The sequence below is a fragment of the Cetorhinus maximus genome, chromosome 12 (assembly GCF_964194155.1).
Source record: "Cetorhinus maximus chromosome 12, sCetMax3.hap1.1, whole genome shotgun sequence".
NCBI classification, from domain to species: Eukaryota; Metazoa; Chordata; class Chondrichthyes; order Lamniformes; family Cetorhinidae; genus Cetorhinus; species Cetorhinus maximus.
Window position 1 is genome coordinate 124,958,257 of NC_135890.1, and position 15,471 is coordinate 124,973,727.

A 15,471-nucleotide genomic window follows, 5' to 3' on the forward strand; every position below is an offset into this window, starting at 1 on the left:
CCAAGGATTTTGACCCAGCGACAGTGACGGGACGGCAATATACTTCCAGGTCAGAATGGTGTGTTGCTTGGAGAGGAATGGCCAGGTAGTGGTGTTCCCCTGTGTCTGCTGCCCTTGCCCTTCTAGATGGTAGAGGTTATGGGTTTGCAAGGTGCCATCTAAGGAACCTTGTATGTGTGTATGACGTAGACTGTATGTGGTGTGTGGGGAGGTGCTGGTGTAGTGGTAATTTCATTGGACTAGTAATCCAGAGGGATATGGGTTCAAATCCCACCATGACAGCTGGCGGAATTTAAATTCCATTAATAAACCTGTAATTAAAAAGCTGGACTCCGTAACGGTGACCATGTAATTATTGTCGATTTTTGTAAAAACCCATCTGGTTCACTACTGTTCCTTTGGGAAGGAAATGTGCTGTCCTTATCAGGTCTGTCCTACATGTGACTCCAGACCTACAACACTGTGGTTGACTCTTAACTGCCCTCTGAAATGACCTAGCAAGGTCAATTCAAGGGCAATGAGAGATGGGCAACAAATGCTAGTCTTGTCAGCAATGCCCACATCCCATGAAAGAATATAAAATAAAGGAGCAAGCTTTCTTATATTCTTACAATTTTCCAACACTTCATTAAGCTACACGAACCTGTAAAAATGACTCTAGACATGAAAAGGTCGATAATGGAATCTTGAGCATCAAAGTTCCCGCAGCAGCAGATCTCTTGCATCCATGAGTGCTTTGTGCTCCATGTATTAGTGACATGATGGATGCCGTAATGTAGCCGGAGAGCTGATGGCTGTACCATGCTAAGAGTGCATCTGGAATGAGTGTGTGTCTAGGTGGTTGCCTCTTTCGCGTAGAGCCACCTGTCCTTCCTCCTGCCATGGTTGCAGTTTTCACTGGGAAAACCCTGCAAGGCCACTTAGGCTGCCACCATCAAAGGAAGATGCCAGCAATATCAGGACAGCTAGTGTCTGATGAATGGAAACCTTCCAGAAATATTTAGTTGCAATATTCATTAAGTTGCATGTAATGCAACAGCCCAGGAGCACCAGTGCTGCTACTGGCTTGGGGTTGCATTCTCTGTTCCAAAGTGCTTCCAATGATTTAGTTGTGTAGCACTACAGAGCGTGTAGTTTAACATGCTTTTATAATGGGCACATGGGATCTTTTTTATTAGTTTATAGGATGTGGGCATCGCTGGCTAGGCCAACATTTATTACCCATCCCTAATTGCCCTTGTTCAGAGGGCAGTTAAGAGTCAACCACATTGCTGTGGGCCTGGAGTCACACGTAGGCCAGACCAGGTAAGGACAGCAGATTTCCCTCCCTAAAGGACATTAGTGAACCAGACGGATTTTTATGACAATCAACAATGGTTTCATGGTCATTGTCATGAAGCTATTAATTTATATAAGGTCAAAGCTGCCGTAAGCCTACAAAGGAACCAAAGTGAAAAGAACCTTATTTTGAATTTGCCTGGTGTCTGCTTAAAGTCTATGGGTTGTTGTTACCTTTGTGGAGATTAGTTTGGTAATTTGTTAAAAAATTATGATAGTAGTAATTTGTAGCCATGTGTATATGTTTAACCTGTGTAAATTAATAAATGTCTTATGTAGTTTGATGTAAAAACCTCAGTAAATGGTGGTCTTATTCCTGAATTTGTAGCTACAACTCAAAACATACCACTTGAAAATATAGGTTATGACAGTTGTTTAAAGCTTCCCTCTGGGATTTTAAATAACTCAGCCTTTACCAACTGCTGTGTCATAACAGTCATCATTAAACTCTTAATTCCAGATTATTATATTGAATTCAAGTTCCACCATCTGCCGTGGCAGGATTCAAACCCAGATCCCCACAGCATTACCCTGGGTCTCTGGATTACCAGTCCAGTGACAATACCACTCTGCCACTGCCTCCCCATGTGAAGGAAAAACACCAACATGGACTAATATCTGTGTCATCATTTCAATGGAATGACCATGGTACTGTACTGCTTCACATTCTAGGAAATAGATTTTGTGAGCTGGCCCAGTGCGTTCACACTTTTAAAACCAAGGGTGGAATTTTCCATGCCCGCTGGTGGTGGGTGAAGGCAGGCCGTGATTGTCCGCTCAGCCTGCCAACAGCGGGTCACGTTTCCCGCCAACGGTCATTGGGGAGCTCATTTTAAAACATCAACGTATCATTAAAAGGTCTTACGACAGGCTCTTGGACTCCTGCCGGATCATCCGTCCACGTTGGCGGGAAAGCACATTGACGTGTTTCATAACAGCACTTTGGGGGATCTGGAGGTGAGTGAACAGCATCATTCTGAAGAGCTCGCCAGGGTCACCTGTTGCTCGGCAGACTTCAGGGGTGCTGGGGGGCCGGGCTGAAATGCTGCCCTGCCTCGGAGGTGACTGTTGTTGCGGGGTTGGGGTGGGGTGGTGGGTGGGGTGGGGGGGGAGTGGGGGGCGGCAACTGCTGCCCTGGCGCTGCATCCCGCACTCAGGCAATCGAGATGGGAGGCAGGGTGGTGAGGGAAATGGCCACGCATTAGGGACACCTGTATAAACTGACCATTCCTCTTTTAACTGAGATAGTTCAGGCGCAGCCACAGTGATATGATTGGGGTCGGGCTCCTAGCCTGCCCACCCATGCAAGCAATGTGGAGGCACTGAAGGGTCACCAAGCGCTCCATACCCTCCCCCACCTCCTGCCCCTCCATCCCCCCCCAGCACAGACTTCAAGTCCGCCACCACTTTATTGGACCGCGGAGCAGTTGGGCTGCACACGTTGTACAATCTCCTCACCAACACTGGCCATGTAGCAGTCACTGCTGGAGGCGCTCACAGCCGTTTGCAATCCCAGCATCCCGGCTTGGACCAGTGTCCCCCATGTCACAGGCTGACAGGACAGCCACACAGCACATTCATCTGTGGCCATCCGAGGGGTGACCAGCACTCTCCGGGAAGCGTTAAGGGGCAGTCACACAGGACCAGGAAAGGTGCTAAGTACACCCATGCTAACCACATCTTTTTCTTTCATGCCACAGGAGGACCACATCAGGAGCATGGAGCCTGGTGACCTAGCTGTATGCCTGATGGCCCACAGAGAGCGTAGAAGGTGGAGGAGAGAGCAACTGAGGCTGCTGGCCATGCAAAGGCAGGAACAACAACCTCATGAAGGGGCAGCAGGGACCCCCACACATGCTGCCCAGAAGCGACAGTGATCCGTGGCTGGTCGGCGCCTAGCGACACCCAGGGTCTATAGAGGCTGCCTGTCATTCCTGCAGATGATTGAGAACCAGTGTCACTGCCGACTGCACATGTCTAGGGACCTGGTCGCTCACATCTGCCACTTACTGCAGGAGATGGCACCAAGAGGACATGGAAGGCATCCTCTGCCAGTGGCTGTGAAAGTGACTGCGGCACTCAATTTCTATGCCAGTGGCTTCTTTCAGGACTTCACAGGTGACCTCTGGGATTTCACGATCCGCCTCCCACAAATGCACCCATGAGGTCACGGATGCCATCTTCGTTAGAGCACACAACTTTGTGGATTTCACCTGGGAGAGGGACAGCCAGGATGCAAGGGCCCTTGGATTCACCCTGATCTTGGGATTCCCACAGTTGCAGGGTGCGATTGACTGCACTCATTTGGCGCTCAGGTCTCTGTCGCTACACACGTTGGACTACATCAGCCTCAAGGGCTTCCACTTGCTGAATGTGCAGCTGGTATGCGACCACCAGAAACGCATCCTGCAGGCGTGTGCACGGTTTCCAGGGAGTGCGTACAGCACCTGCATCCTAAGTCAATCACAGATCCCTGGAGTCCTCCAGTGTCCACAGAGGCTGCAGGGTTGGCTCCTCGGGAACAAGGGCCACCCACAGAGGCCATGGCTGATGACACCCATGCGGTGGCCTCAGACTGCAGCAGAGCGACGCTATAATGAGGCTCATGCAGCAACTCGCAACTTGGTGGAGCCTTCGGGACTCTGAAGATGAGGTTCCGGTGCCTGGACCAGCCTGGTGGAGCCCTGCAATACAGTCCGCAGAGGGTGTCACGCATCGTCATCGTCTGCTGCGCCCTTTACAACCTGGCACTGCAACGGGAATAGGAGCTGGCTGAGGAGGAGCTGGAGGTCTCCTCCAATGTGGACACCGCCGACGGGAATAAGGGTGAGGAAGTCCTCGGAGGCAATGATGACGGGGATGAGGCTCTTGCACTGGGTAGACGAGGCAGATGTGCTCAGGAGGCCCTCATAGCTGCTAGATTTGTGGAGGATGATGACATGCAGTGAGGAGACACCATAGACCCTCACATTTCATTTGTGACCGTTTGACCCTAGTCTGGCTTATGGCAGCGCGAATACCCTCTGAGAATGCTCCTGTCATGGAGATGCAGTGGAGTCCCTAATAGTAGTTCAATTGCAGGAGGATGATGACAACATACAGTGAGGACACTCCATAAATCTTCACATAGCCTTTGAGAATGACTGACTCCTGTCTGGCCGAGGCAGCTCGCTTGTGCTCTGTGATCAGGGTCATATCATAGTGACACAGCTGTGAAAATTTAGAAGCATCTAATGCTTTGCCCACCTTCAGCACCTGAGCCCTTCAGGAGCTTGAGCACAGCATCAGTGGTCACAGATGCTGGTGTGATGGGGGCTGAGCGCAGACAGAGAATGAGAGAACTGTGTCGCCAGCCCACTACATTCTAGCAGCAATGACCAGCAGCGCCGAGGTGCAGGCATCAGTAATGTTTCCAGGGAATATGAGGCCGTCCATCACTTTGGTCTGAAGGCTGCACAGAGCAACAGGGAAGAGGCCCTGGACTGAGACACCTGCCTTTACCTTGGCCAGAAAGGTTTCACATCTGAGTGACAAGAACACTGCTCATCAGAACAAGAAGCCACAGGCAGGGAGTCATTCTTGGGAGTTTATTGACAATAGCGAACATTATGTACAAGTGATTAACACCCGTGCCCAGGCTGTTGAAGTTGAACTTGACCATGGTTGACGATAAAAAGGCAGGAGCTCCCAAGAAGGGCGCCAAGAAAGTCATCAAAAAGACGCCACCCAGGAGCGGCAAGAAGAGGAAGAAGGCCAGGAAGGAGAGCTACTCCATCTACATCTACATGGTGATGAAGCAGGTCCACCCGGACACCGGCATCTCCTCCCGGGCCATGAGCATCATGAACTCGTTCGTCAACGACATCTTCGAGCGCTTCGCGGGCGAGGCTTCCCACCTGGCCCACTACAACAAGCGCAGCACCATCAGCTCCCGGGAGACCCAGACCGCCGTGAGCCTGCTGCTGCCTGGGGAACTGGCCAAGCACGCCGTGTCGGAGGGCACCAAGGCAGTGACCAAGTACACCAGCTCCAAGTAGAAACCCACAAAGTAATGAAAGAAAGAACTAATTCTCCTTAACTTTCCTAACCCTGCGGCTATGTCTTGGTGCTCCCTGGACATCCACAGTGGAAGTGGAGGCAGCCTGCTGACTGTAACAACCTGCCTGTGATGACTTTGGCAGGCATCCTCTGGAGGACCGAGAATTGGAGGGCTCCGGCCTGCTTTCGGGGTCCTGCTATGTGGCAGTGGCACTCTCCTCGGCCTGTGGAGCTGGAGCTGTTGAAGTCACAGGAAGAGGGGAGTCAGATGGGCCGGACACTCTCAGTCACCTGGATGGAAGGGCCTGGAGTGTGCAGCTGCTGATCCTCCTCCCTATGGGTGCCTGAGTGCCCCAGGCTGACTCCTTGAGCAGCAGGGGTAGCTGGAGTGAGATTGAGCTGCCTGGCACCCCTCTCACGTACATACAGTTGGAGGCCAACTATAGCATCAGTGATGGAGTTGAGCCCATGCAGCAGTGCAGGACCAATACCCTAGACCAAGGTCTTCATGGCAGCCACCATCCTACCAGTGTTGACCTCGAAATGCTGGCATGCCAACGCAATCACCTCAGCCTGAAGGCGGATGGACTCCTCCATCGTGCCTTGCAATCTGAGGAGTGCAGTGGACATCCTTTCCTGATGTTCTCGAGCTTGCCTTTGCAGCTCCAGCAACTGTGACATGACCAAGTCCAGAGGCTCCTCATCTGATTCGGACTCAGCAGGTTTCTGGCCTCCAGTCCTCCGAGTGCCGGGGATCTGGGAAGCCCTTGCCTCTGCCTGCTGTGGATCAGACGGTGCGATGTGCTCACCAGATTGTGATCCCGTGGCTACTCTAAAGCTTGGTCCCACCGAGGTGTATTTCTCTGCACTGGTGAAGGGTGTGGGTGAGCGCTGTGACGGGACTTCAGGGAGCATGCCTCCAGGTTCCACTTCAGAGGTTTCTTCAGGGTTTGATTGGAGGCCCTGGGTCATGGACTCTGTTGGCTGTTTGGCAGATGTGCCTGTGAAAGCAAGAGGAGATAATTAGTGCATGGCAGTGGCCGGTGAAAGAGGACACATCACTCACAGCCTGGCTGTCTGGTGGATGTTGCACTGCTGGATCCTCATTTGGTAGAGCAGTGCTGACCTCCACCATCAGCACAGGAATGTCTAGATCGTGGCCGGCCTGCTGGATGGCTCTGTTTTCAAAGTCTGTGAGGACCTTGATTTCGAGCATTCCGCTGCCAGTCTGTGATCTCTCTCTCTCTCTCTCTCTTGTGTGCCAGCTTGTCCTGCATGGATAGGGATGGAGAGAGTGTAAGCAGCACGCCTGCCAGGCCAGATGATAAGCATGCCTGGCCTGTGTGGGTGGTGAGTGGTCCCACGGATGGGATGAGGACAATGACGGTGAATGCGAGAGAGTGAATGGTGATGTCCCTTTGAACTGGCAGTGAGTGAGGGCCCTGTGGATGTGTGATGGGTTTGTGAGAATGATGAGAAGAGTGACTTACCCTGGCGGAACGGAGGAGATCATTCATCCTCTTGTGGCACTGGGCAGCTGTCCTCTTCTGAAGGGCATTGGTGCTGACCACCTCTGCCACCACCTCCCAAGCCAGGTTGGTTACGTTGTTATCCATCCTCCGGCCTGAGCGGGGGTACAGGACATCCCGGCCGCCTCCACAGCGTCCAGCAGTCGTTCGAGGGACCCATCGTTGAAGCGGAGGGCTGCAGTCTTTTTCCCTTTGCTGGCCAAGTCTCCCGGGAAGCAGTGCTGAGCTAATGGTGATAAGCGCTTTGCTGGCAGCTGCCTTTTAAACATGGTGGCCGGCGTGATGATAGCGGGCAGGCAAATGAGACCCCGCCCACCATGGAAATGGCGTTTTCCTAGGAATGCATAAATAATGTAGTGGGCTCAGGACGATGTGGCATGAAAACTCGCCATCGCCGTCAGCGGCTGGAACCCCATTTTACCCACCCACTACTGCACGTAGTGCAAAGTTGGGAAAATTCTGCCCCAACTCTGCAGCTGGCTGGAGTTTCACAGACCCACAGGAACCTAGTCTCTGCTGCTGCGCCAAAAGGGGAATTGGATTTTCCAGTGTGAATATAGGGACTGGACTGCCAGACTCTCAGAATCAGAATTAAAATCTGCACTTTCAAAGAAATGAGAACATTGAAAGAATTGAAAAATGATAAGCTGCCAGGGACAACTCGTATGTGTTTCCTTTTTGTTTCCTGTGATCAATGTGTGTGTGTGTGTTTTCTTATCCTCCAGAGTGGCTTACTTAATTTTTAATAGCCCGGCAGCAAGCTTTTGTGTATTTAAAAATGAGCGAGTTTTTTTAAATTCTTGCACACTTGCCCCAGAGGTTAATGACAATGCGCCATCTCACTCACTCGACTTGGTCCCACACACACGGCGGAATCTTCCTGGCCTGCCTGGAGCAGGATATTGACAGGCTGGGGAACTTCATTGAGTAGGATATTGACAGACTGGGGAACTTCATTGAGCAGGATATTGACAGGCTGGGGAACTTCATTGAGTAGGATATTGACAGACTGGGGAACTTCATTGAGCAGGATATTGACAGGCTGGGGAACTTCATTGAGTAGGATATTGACAGGCTGGGGAACTTCATTGAGTAGGATATTGACAGGCTGGGGAACTTCATTGAGTAGGATATTGACAGGCTGGGGAACTTCAATGAGCAGCATATTGACAGGCTGGGGAACTTCATTGAGTAGGATATTGACAGGCTGGGGAACTTCATTGAGCAGGATATTGACAGGCTGGGGAACTTCATTGAGTAGGATATTGACAGGCTGGGGAACTTCATTGAGTAGGATATTGACAGGCTGGGGAACTTCAATGAGCAGCATATTGACAGGCTGGGGAACTTCATTGAGTAGGATATTGACAGGCTGGGGAACTTCATTGAGCAGGATATTGACAGGCTGGGGAACTTCATTGAGTAGGATATTGACAGGCTGGGGAACTTCATTGAGCAGGATATTGACAGGCTGGGGAACTTCATTGAGCAGGAGGCGGTGGCAAGAACTTTAGCAATTAAGTTCTCGGAACTTTAAAGATGGGTCAAACTTCCTGACAACCAGTGTCGGGAAGCTCTTTTTCATGCATTTGTATCTTTGCATGCTCATTAAAAGGCCAGCTCACCAGAATTAAGTTCCCCTCCAAATCAAGTTATCCGCAAGCGAGAAAAACACACATTCGGATTCACAATTGCATATAAACGGTGTGCACCTGGTGAGCTCAGCTTCTTACTGGACTTCAGAGTGAGTAGCTACTGCTTTGTCCTTGGTTACTGTTCTTAAATGTCACCCAATTGATTGAGACCGGGTGCCGGTAAGCCAATCTGCACAGAGACTGAACACGGGAGGAAGGGTCAGCAGGGAAGGGTGGAGAGGAGGCTGGACATGGGAGACAGAGTCAGTGGCGAAGGGTGGAGAGGAGGCTGGACATGGGAGACAGGGTCAGTGGCGAAGGGTGGAGTGGAGACTGGACATGGGAGACAGTGTCAGTAGCGAAGGGTGGAGAGGAGGCTGGACATGGGAGACAGGGTCAGTAGCGAAGGGTGGGAGAGAAGGGTGGACATGGGAGACATGGTCAGGATCAGTGGCGAAGGGTGGAGAGGAGGCTGGACATGGGAGACATGGTCAGGGTCAGTGGCGAAGGGTGGAGTGGAGGCTGGACATGGGAGACAGAGTCAGTGGCGAAGGGTGGAGAGGAGGCTGGACATGGGAGACAGGGTCAGTGGCGAAGGGTGGAGTGGAGACTGGACATGGGAGACAGTGTCAGTAGCGAAGGGTGGAGAGGAGGCTGGACATGGGAGACAGGGTCAGTAGCGAAGGGCGGGAGAGAAGGGTGGACATGGGAGACATGGTCAGGATCAGTGGCGAAGGGTGGAGAGGAGGCTGGACATGGGAGACATGGTCAGGGTCAGTGGCGAAGGGTGGAGTGGAGGCTGGACATGGGAGACATGGTCAGGGTCAGTGGCGAAGGGTGGAGTGGAGACTGGACATGGGAGACAGTGTCAGTAGCGAAGGGTGGAGTGGAGGCTGGACATGGGAGACAGGGTCAGGGTCAGTGGCGAAGGGTGGGAGAGGAGGCTGGACATGGGAGACAGGGTCAGGGTCAGTGGCGAAGGGTGGAAGAGGAGGCTGGACATGGGAGACAGTGTCAGTAGCGAAGGGTGGAGAGGAGGCTGGACACGGGAGACAGGGTCAGTAGCGAAGGGTGGAGAGGAGGCTGGACATGGGAGACGGGGTCAGTGGCGAAGGGTGGAGTGGAGACTGGACATGGGAGACAGGGTCAGTAGCGAAGGGTGGAGAGGAGGCTGGACATGGGAGACAGGGTCAGGGTCAGTGGCGAAGGCGAAGGGTGGAGTGGAGACTGGACATGGGAGACAGGGTCAGTAGCGAAGGGTGGAGAGGAGGCTGGACATGGGAGACAGGGTCAGTGGCGAAGAGTGGAGAGGAGGCTGGACATGGGAGACAGGGTCAGTGGCGAAGGGTGGAGAGGAGGCTGGACATGGGAGACAGGGTCAGGGTCAGTAGTGAAGGGTGGAGTGGAGGCTGGGGAAGGAAGCCGGACTGTCCGCAGCTGTTTAGGAGGGCATCCAGGGAAGGAAGCCAGTCTCTCCGGGACATGTTGAGAGGGTAAGCATGTCACGCAGGCATTGGTATCGTTGGGTGGTGGATGGGCTTTCTGGACAGTGAGTGTCATAGAGAGATGGATATAAAGGGTTGAAGGTAAGTGATGTCAAGAGTTGGGTTGAAGTGAGGTTACTGGGAGGTGGATGGAGGTGAATGTTTCCTGGTCTGGTCTACATGTGACTCCAGACCCACAGCAATGTGGTTGACTCCTAACTGCCCTCTGAAATGGCCTAGCAAGCCACCCAGTTCAAGGGTAGTTAGGGATGGGCAATAAATGCTGGCCTAGCCAACGATACCCACATCCCATGAACGAATAAAAAATAAATTCTGAACCACTCCCAGGTGCTCGGCGATTGCAGGGCTGGTTCCTTGGGACAAGGAATACCCTCTGAAGAACTGGCAGCTGATGCTCGTTCATTTTACAGCGTACTGCCAAGGAGAGTTACAATGCCACACATGCCTCCACATGGGCCACCTTTAAGCAGACGATAGGCCTCCTAAAGATGAGGATCAGATGTTTGGACCGCTTAGGTGGGCTCTCCAACAGTCACCACAGAGTGCGTCCCGGATCATCCTTGTTTGCTGTGCCCTATATAACCTCGCGCTACAAAAGTCTTTGCAGAGGGAGACATGGAGGACCGAGATGTCTCCTTCGACAATGAGGATGGGGAAGGTGATGGTGAGGGCCAGGATGTCATGGAGCCACATGCAGAGACCATTGCAAGGGCATGACCTTGCAGATAGGCCCATGACAATCTGATAGCGAACAGATTCCAGGCAGAGTGACCTGTCGATACTTATCCTTTATTATTTGGTTTTCATTCCTCTGCTGGCTGGCAGGCCGTGGCTTCTTATTTCTAACACGTTATAATTTACTCTCATGTCCCTTGATTTATGAGTTAAATTGCACGATTTAACGTCAGCCCTGCTGGTGGTTTGATCCTTTGCATGCCCCAAACTGTCCTGATATCCAGTCCCCTTGCACCGAACGTGGGCGTCAGAACCCGCACAGCACTCCGTTCACCCACACCGAACGTGGGCGTCAGAACCCGCACAGCACTCCGTTCACCCACACCGAACGTGTGCGTCAGAACCCGCACAGCACTCCGTTCACCCACACCGAACTTGTGCGTCAGAACCCGCACAGCACTCCGTTCACCCACACCGAACGTGGGCGTCAGAACCCGCACAGCACTCCGTTCACCCACACCGAACGTGGGCGTCAGAACCCGCACAGCACTCCATTCACCCACACCGAACGTGTGCGTCAGAACCCGCACAGCACTCCGTTCACCCACACCGAACTTGTGCGTCAGAACCCGCACAGCACTCCGTTCACCCACACCGAACGTGGGCGTCAGAACCCGCACAGCACTCCGTTCACCCACACCGACCGTGGGCGTCAGAACCCGCACAGCACTCCGTTCACCCACACCGAACGTGGGCGTCAGAACCCGCACAGCACTCCGTTCACCCACACCGAACGTGTGCGTCAGAACCCGCACAGCACTCCGTTCACCCACACCGAACGTGGGCGTCAGAACCCGCACAGCACTCCGTTCACCCACACCGAACGTGGGCGTCAGAACCCGCACAGCACTCCGTTCACCCACACCGAACTTGTGCGTCAGAACCCGCACAGCACTCCGTTCACCCACACCGAACGTGTGCGTCAGAACCCGCACAGCACTCCGTTCAACCACGAGCTCAGGCACCTGTAAATAGAAATGAAATTTTACCCATGCCCTCACAAAGTCCACATGCATGGCACATTAAAAGGAGTATAATTTCTTATCTTGGCAGGAATGCACTCATGTCACCCTCACACCTGCTCCCAATGGGGAGTAGACCTTGCAAGGAGCTCTTTCAGGTGGAACCAGAAACATGGGCACACAGGGAGGAACAGCATGAATAGACCTTTTGGCCCCTTGAGATTGCTCCGCCATGCACCTTGATCAGGTGAGTTCTTATAACAGGTCCCCGATCGCCAATTGTCCTCAATAGCCCCATATCCCTTTACATCATTATCATCCCGAAAAGTATCAAAGTGCCACTCACTGCCCTCCAATTGCAGAGAGGTCTACACCTCTCAGTCCTCGGCAATATCCAGCACACAGGCCCATTCTACTCTCTCTCACCTCATGAGATAATACTCCGGTCCTTTAATGATGTTCAATGCACTTTGGTTACAATCCCTTTATGCAAAGTCTATTTCTACCTTTGACAAGGGCAAACAATTCTCCAAGTGAGGTCTCACAAAGGCTGCAGTCAACTGCACTCGTCCCTCTTTAAATCCTACACTCAATCCCTCTTGCAGTCAAGGCCAACTTGCCCATTGCCTCCTTACTTGCAGACTTCACCTGCATGTTAGCCCAATATTACATTTGAACAAGGACAGCCAGGAATGATGGACGTGCACACAACGTCATTCTCCTAACATCTAGGGAAGCCCCTGTTTTTTGCTCAGACCACAGTGTAGCGCTTCACTCTTTAAACTGTCACATGCACCTACAGTGTTCCTTGTCACTCACATGGCCTGTTTAACTCCTGTCAAGTGCTCCTGGCATCCACCCACCTCCCCCATCAGGGCAACAGCAGCAGGAGATGCAATGGCCTCACTGGAAACTGCGCAGACATCATTCTCAGAACCTGGTGAGCTGCAAGTAATGGATTGCACAATGTGTGCCCAGGTCGCACACTCACAAATTATGGCCAGTGTTTAAACATGCACATACGGGATTATTGAGTCATGAATGTGAGAGAAATGAATCTATAGGACTTCATTATCGGACTCTGATGGGGGCCCACATTCCAGATCCTTAAATGCCCACAACCATTGAAGCAACGAGCAGCAAGATGGAATCCAGGAAACTTCCAAACTGTGCAAGTGAACGTACAAGTGCCAGAAATATATACAATGGTTATACATTCGTGCCATCTGTGTGCCTTCCAAACATCTTTATCTTTTTGTTTCTATCACAATGTCTAGGTGCAGCCCTGACATTCACAGCTGAGGTGGAGGCAGCCTGCTGACTACTATGCCCTGTAGACTGTGATGACTTTAGCGGGTAGCCTCTGGTGGTCCGAGGCCTTGAGGGCCCTGGCCTATTTAAGGGTCTCCTGCTCAGGTGCAGGTTCACCTCCTTGGCCTGACCTGTTGGAGGTGAAGGGTCACTAGCAGAGGGGAGGTAGAGTGGCAGGGCACCCTTGGAGTGTCCTGGGATGAAGCCCTTGGGATGCCTGGCTGTCACTCTTACTTCCAGTGGCACCTCCCTGACTCCTTGAGGAGAAGGGACACCTGGAGGGGGCCGAGGTGCCCAGTCCCGCTCTCACCTGGCCACTGCTGCACTGCACCCATGGCTAGAGTGACGGAGTGCAGGTCAAAGCACATATTCAGCAGACACTGTGGGTTCTGCTGGACCTGGGGCTCCAAGGCGGCCGCCACCCTTTCCATGGAGGCAGCCAAACACTCGCATGGCGGAGTCACAACATCAGACAGAACGTGGACCGACTCCTCCAGCCTTCGGTCCAGTCTGCGCATGGCCTCTGGCATCTCTGCCTGATGTTCCCCTGTCTGTCTCTGTATCTCCATCGGGTCTCTTATGGCCAAGTCTAGAGGCTCATCATCTGCATGGGGCTGAGCAGGGGCCTGGTCTCCAGCACTCCTCCGAGTGTCAGAGACCTCAGCTGTCACTTCGTCTGCCAGCTGTGGACCCATGTCTGTGACGTGCTCACCAGATTGTGACCCTGAACCTATTGTAAAACATGCACCCACCGAGGTGACAGTATCTGCTCTGGTGGAGGGTGCAAGTGAACGCCTCTGAGGATTCGGAGGTATCCACCTCGGAGATGGTGGTGGGGGTGGGCTGCATTCTTTTCCTCCCTTTTCTTGCTGGTACCTGGAACGGAGAAGAGAAAGATTTAGTGGATGCCTAAGCAGGCTCCCTTATTAAAACAATGTCTCACTCTGTGGGCGCAGCTGACGACTGCAGTCTGGAGGCATCCTCACTGGCTTCCTGGGAGAGTCTATCTCGCCTCGGGCGCAGGCACATTCTGGTCTGGCAAGTTGCAAGACAGAAAGCAACAGTGATGTCGCAGGCCTGCACTAAGTGACTGGCTGTCCGGGTGCCCTTTAAATATGGCTCAATCCCATGAGCTAACAGTGGGAACACCGACTGCTTGCCTCCCTCCACCATAAGATTTGCCGTGCTCCTCGTGCATGCATATCTAATGAGCTGAGCAGCGTAGGATTGCACATAGCCAGCCGTCTGGCCCCTCTCCATCTGACCCTGGCCGAGTAGGAATCACTCTCATTTCTGCTCCCACCACCCGATTTGTAATGCGGAATGGAAGATTCCGCCTACAAAATTAGATATGGATGAAGATAAAAAAGTAATTATAAAAATGAAATTTATCTCAGTGAGAGATGTTGTTTCTTAGTTGAGTTGATGCTTTGGCTGGAGTGAAGTTTTTGATAAACAGAGATTTCTCTGTGGCTGTGAAGGTCCCTGTAGTTGATCTGCCAGGAGGTTGCTCTCTCAGGTGAACTTGAAGTTGGAACAGGATAAAAGAGAATCCTTCTTTCCCTTCCAAGGTATTGCTGTTGGGTACCTTGGCTGCTTAGTTGACTGCAGTGGTCGATGGCCTTTGATGATGGAGTTCTGCTGGAAGTTTGCTGTTACGTTGTAAAAGCAGAGAGCAAAGGTGGCCACCTTAACCATCTGACCTCATATCAAGTGCCGAGTCTTTGTCCGAATAAGGTGGTGTGTCAATTGAATAAGCATTCTGGACTGTGGCTTTTCACACCTGTGGTTTAAACAGCCAAAGGCCTTTGTGTTTGAAGGACAGACCATCATATTGTACTGAGGTGGCGATGGGTTTTGTTCACCTTTCAGTCTGACCCAGAATGAGACACACCGATCAATAATGTACTCTTCTGTTCTCTGCAGTGACAGGCTAGTTTCAATCCACAAGAGACGTCTAGTGATTCCTGGATGCCACATTTTGCAGTCTTTAAAAATGTGGCTTATAAAATTGCTTTAAAAATATGTGATATCAACTTATCTGTAGTAGGTATAACAAAGCACTTAGATGTGACCAAATAAGGGACCATCAATAGCTGAAGTACACAGGCCCTTATTCTATAAACAGATATTTATTGCCTTTTAAAAATATATTTAACAATAACATTTTAGAATATTGTAATTTTCAGAGGAAATTGAATCTCTTCCACTTGCCAACACTCCCGAGGTGTTTGGCCTTCATCCCAACGCCGAGATTGGTTACTATACACAAGCAGCTCGAAGCATGTGGGGACATCTGATTGATCTGCAACCACAGACAGGTACCTTTCAGTTCGAATCGCCAGAATTTATCTCCTGATGTCTGTGTGTAAATCTTGCATTTACTTGTATTTAATATACATTACAGACTGGCCTTGCC

General features: G+C 51.8%; 3 protein-coding genes across 3 annotated transcripts in view; 2 read left to right on the forward strand and 1 right to left on the reverse strand.

Moving 5' to 3' along the window:
* eif2b1 (eukaryotic translation initiation factor 2B, subunit 1 alpha) overlaps positions 1–15,471 on the reverse strand; it is a 1,065,098-nt gene that overhangs the window by 493,049 nt on the left and 556,578 nt on the right. The gene's annotated exons all lie outside the window — the stretch shown is intronic.
* dnah10 (dynein axonemal heavy chain 10) overlaps positions 1–15,471 on the forward strand; it is a 350,590-nt gene that overhangs the window by 327,801 nt on the left and 7,318 nt on the right. The window contains 1 exon segment of the mRNA XM_078554603.1: positions 15,242–15,373. Within this exon segment, the coding sequence (XP_078410729.1) occupies positions 15,242–15,373 (132 nt within the window).
* On the forward strand, positions 4,986–5,401 carry LOC144687963 (histone H2B 1.2-like). Its single transcript, XM_078554619.1, has one exon. The coding sequence runs from the start codon at positions 4,998–5,000 to the stop codon at positions 5,373–5,375; it is 378 nt and encodes a 125-aa protein (XP_078410745.1). The 5' UTR covers positions 4,986–4,997; the 3' UTR covers positions 5,376–5,401.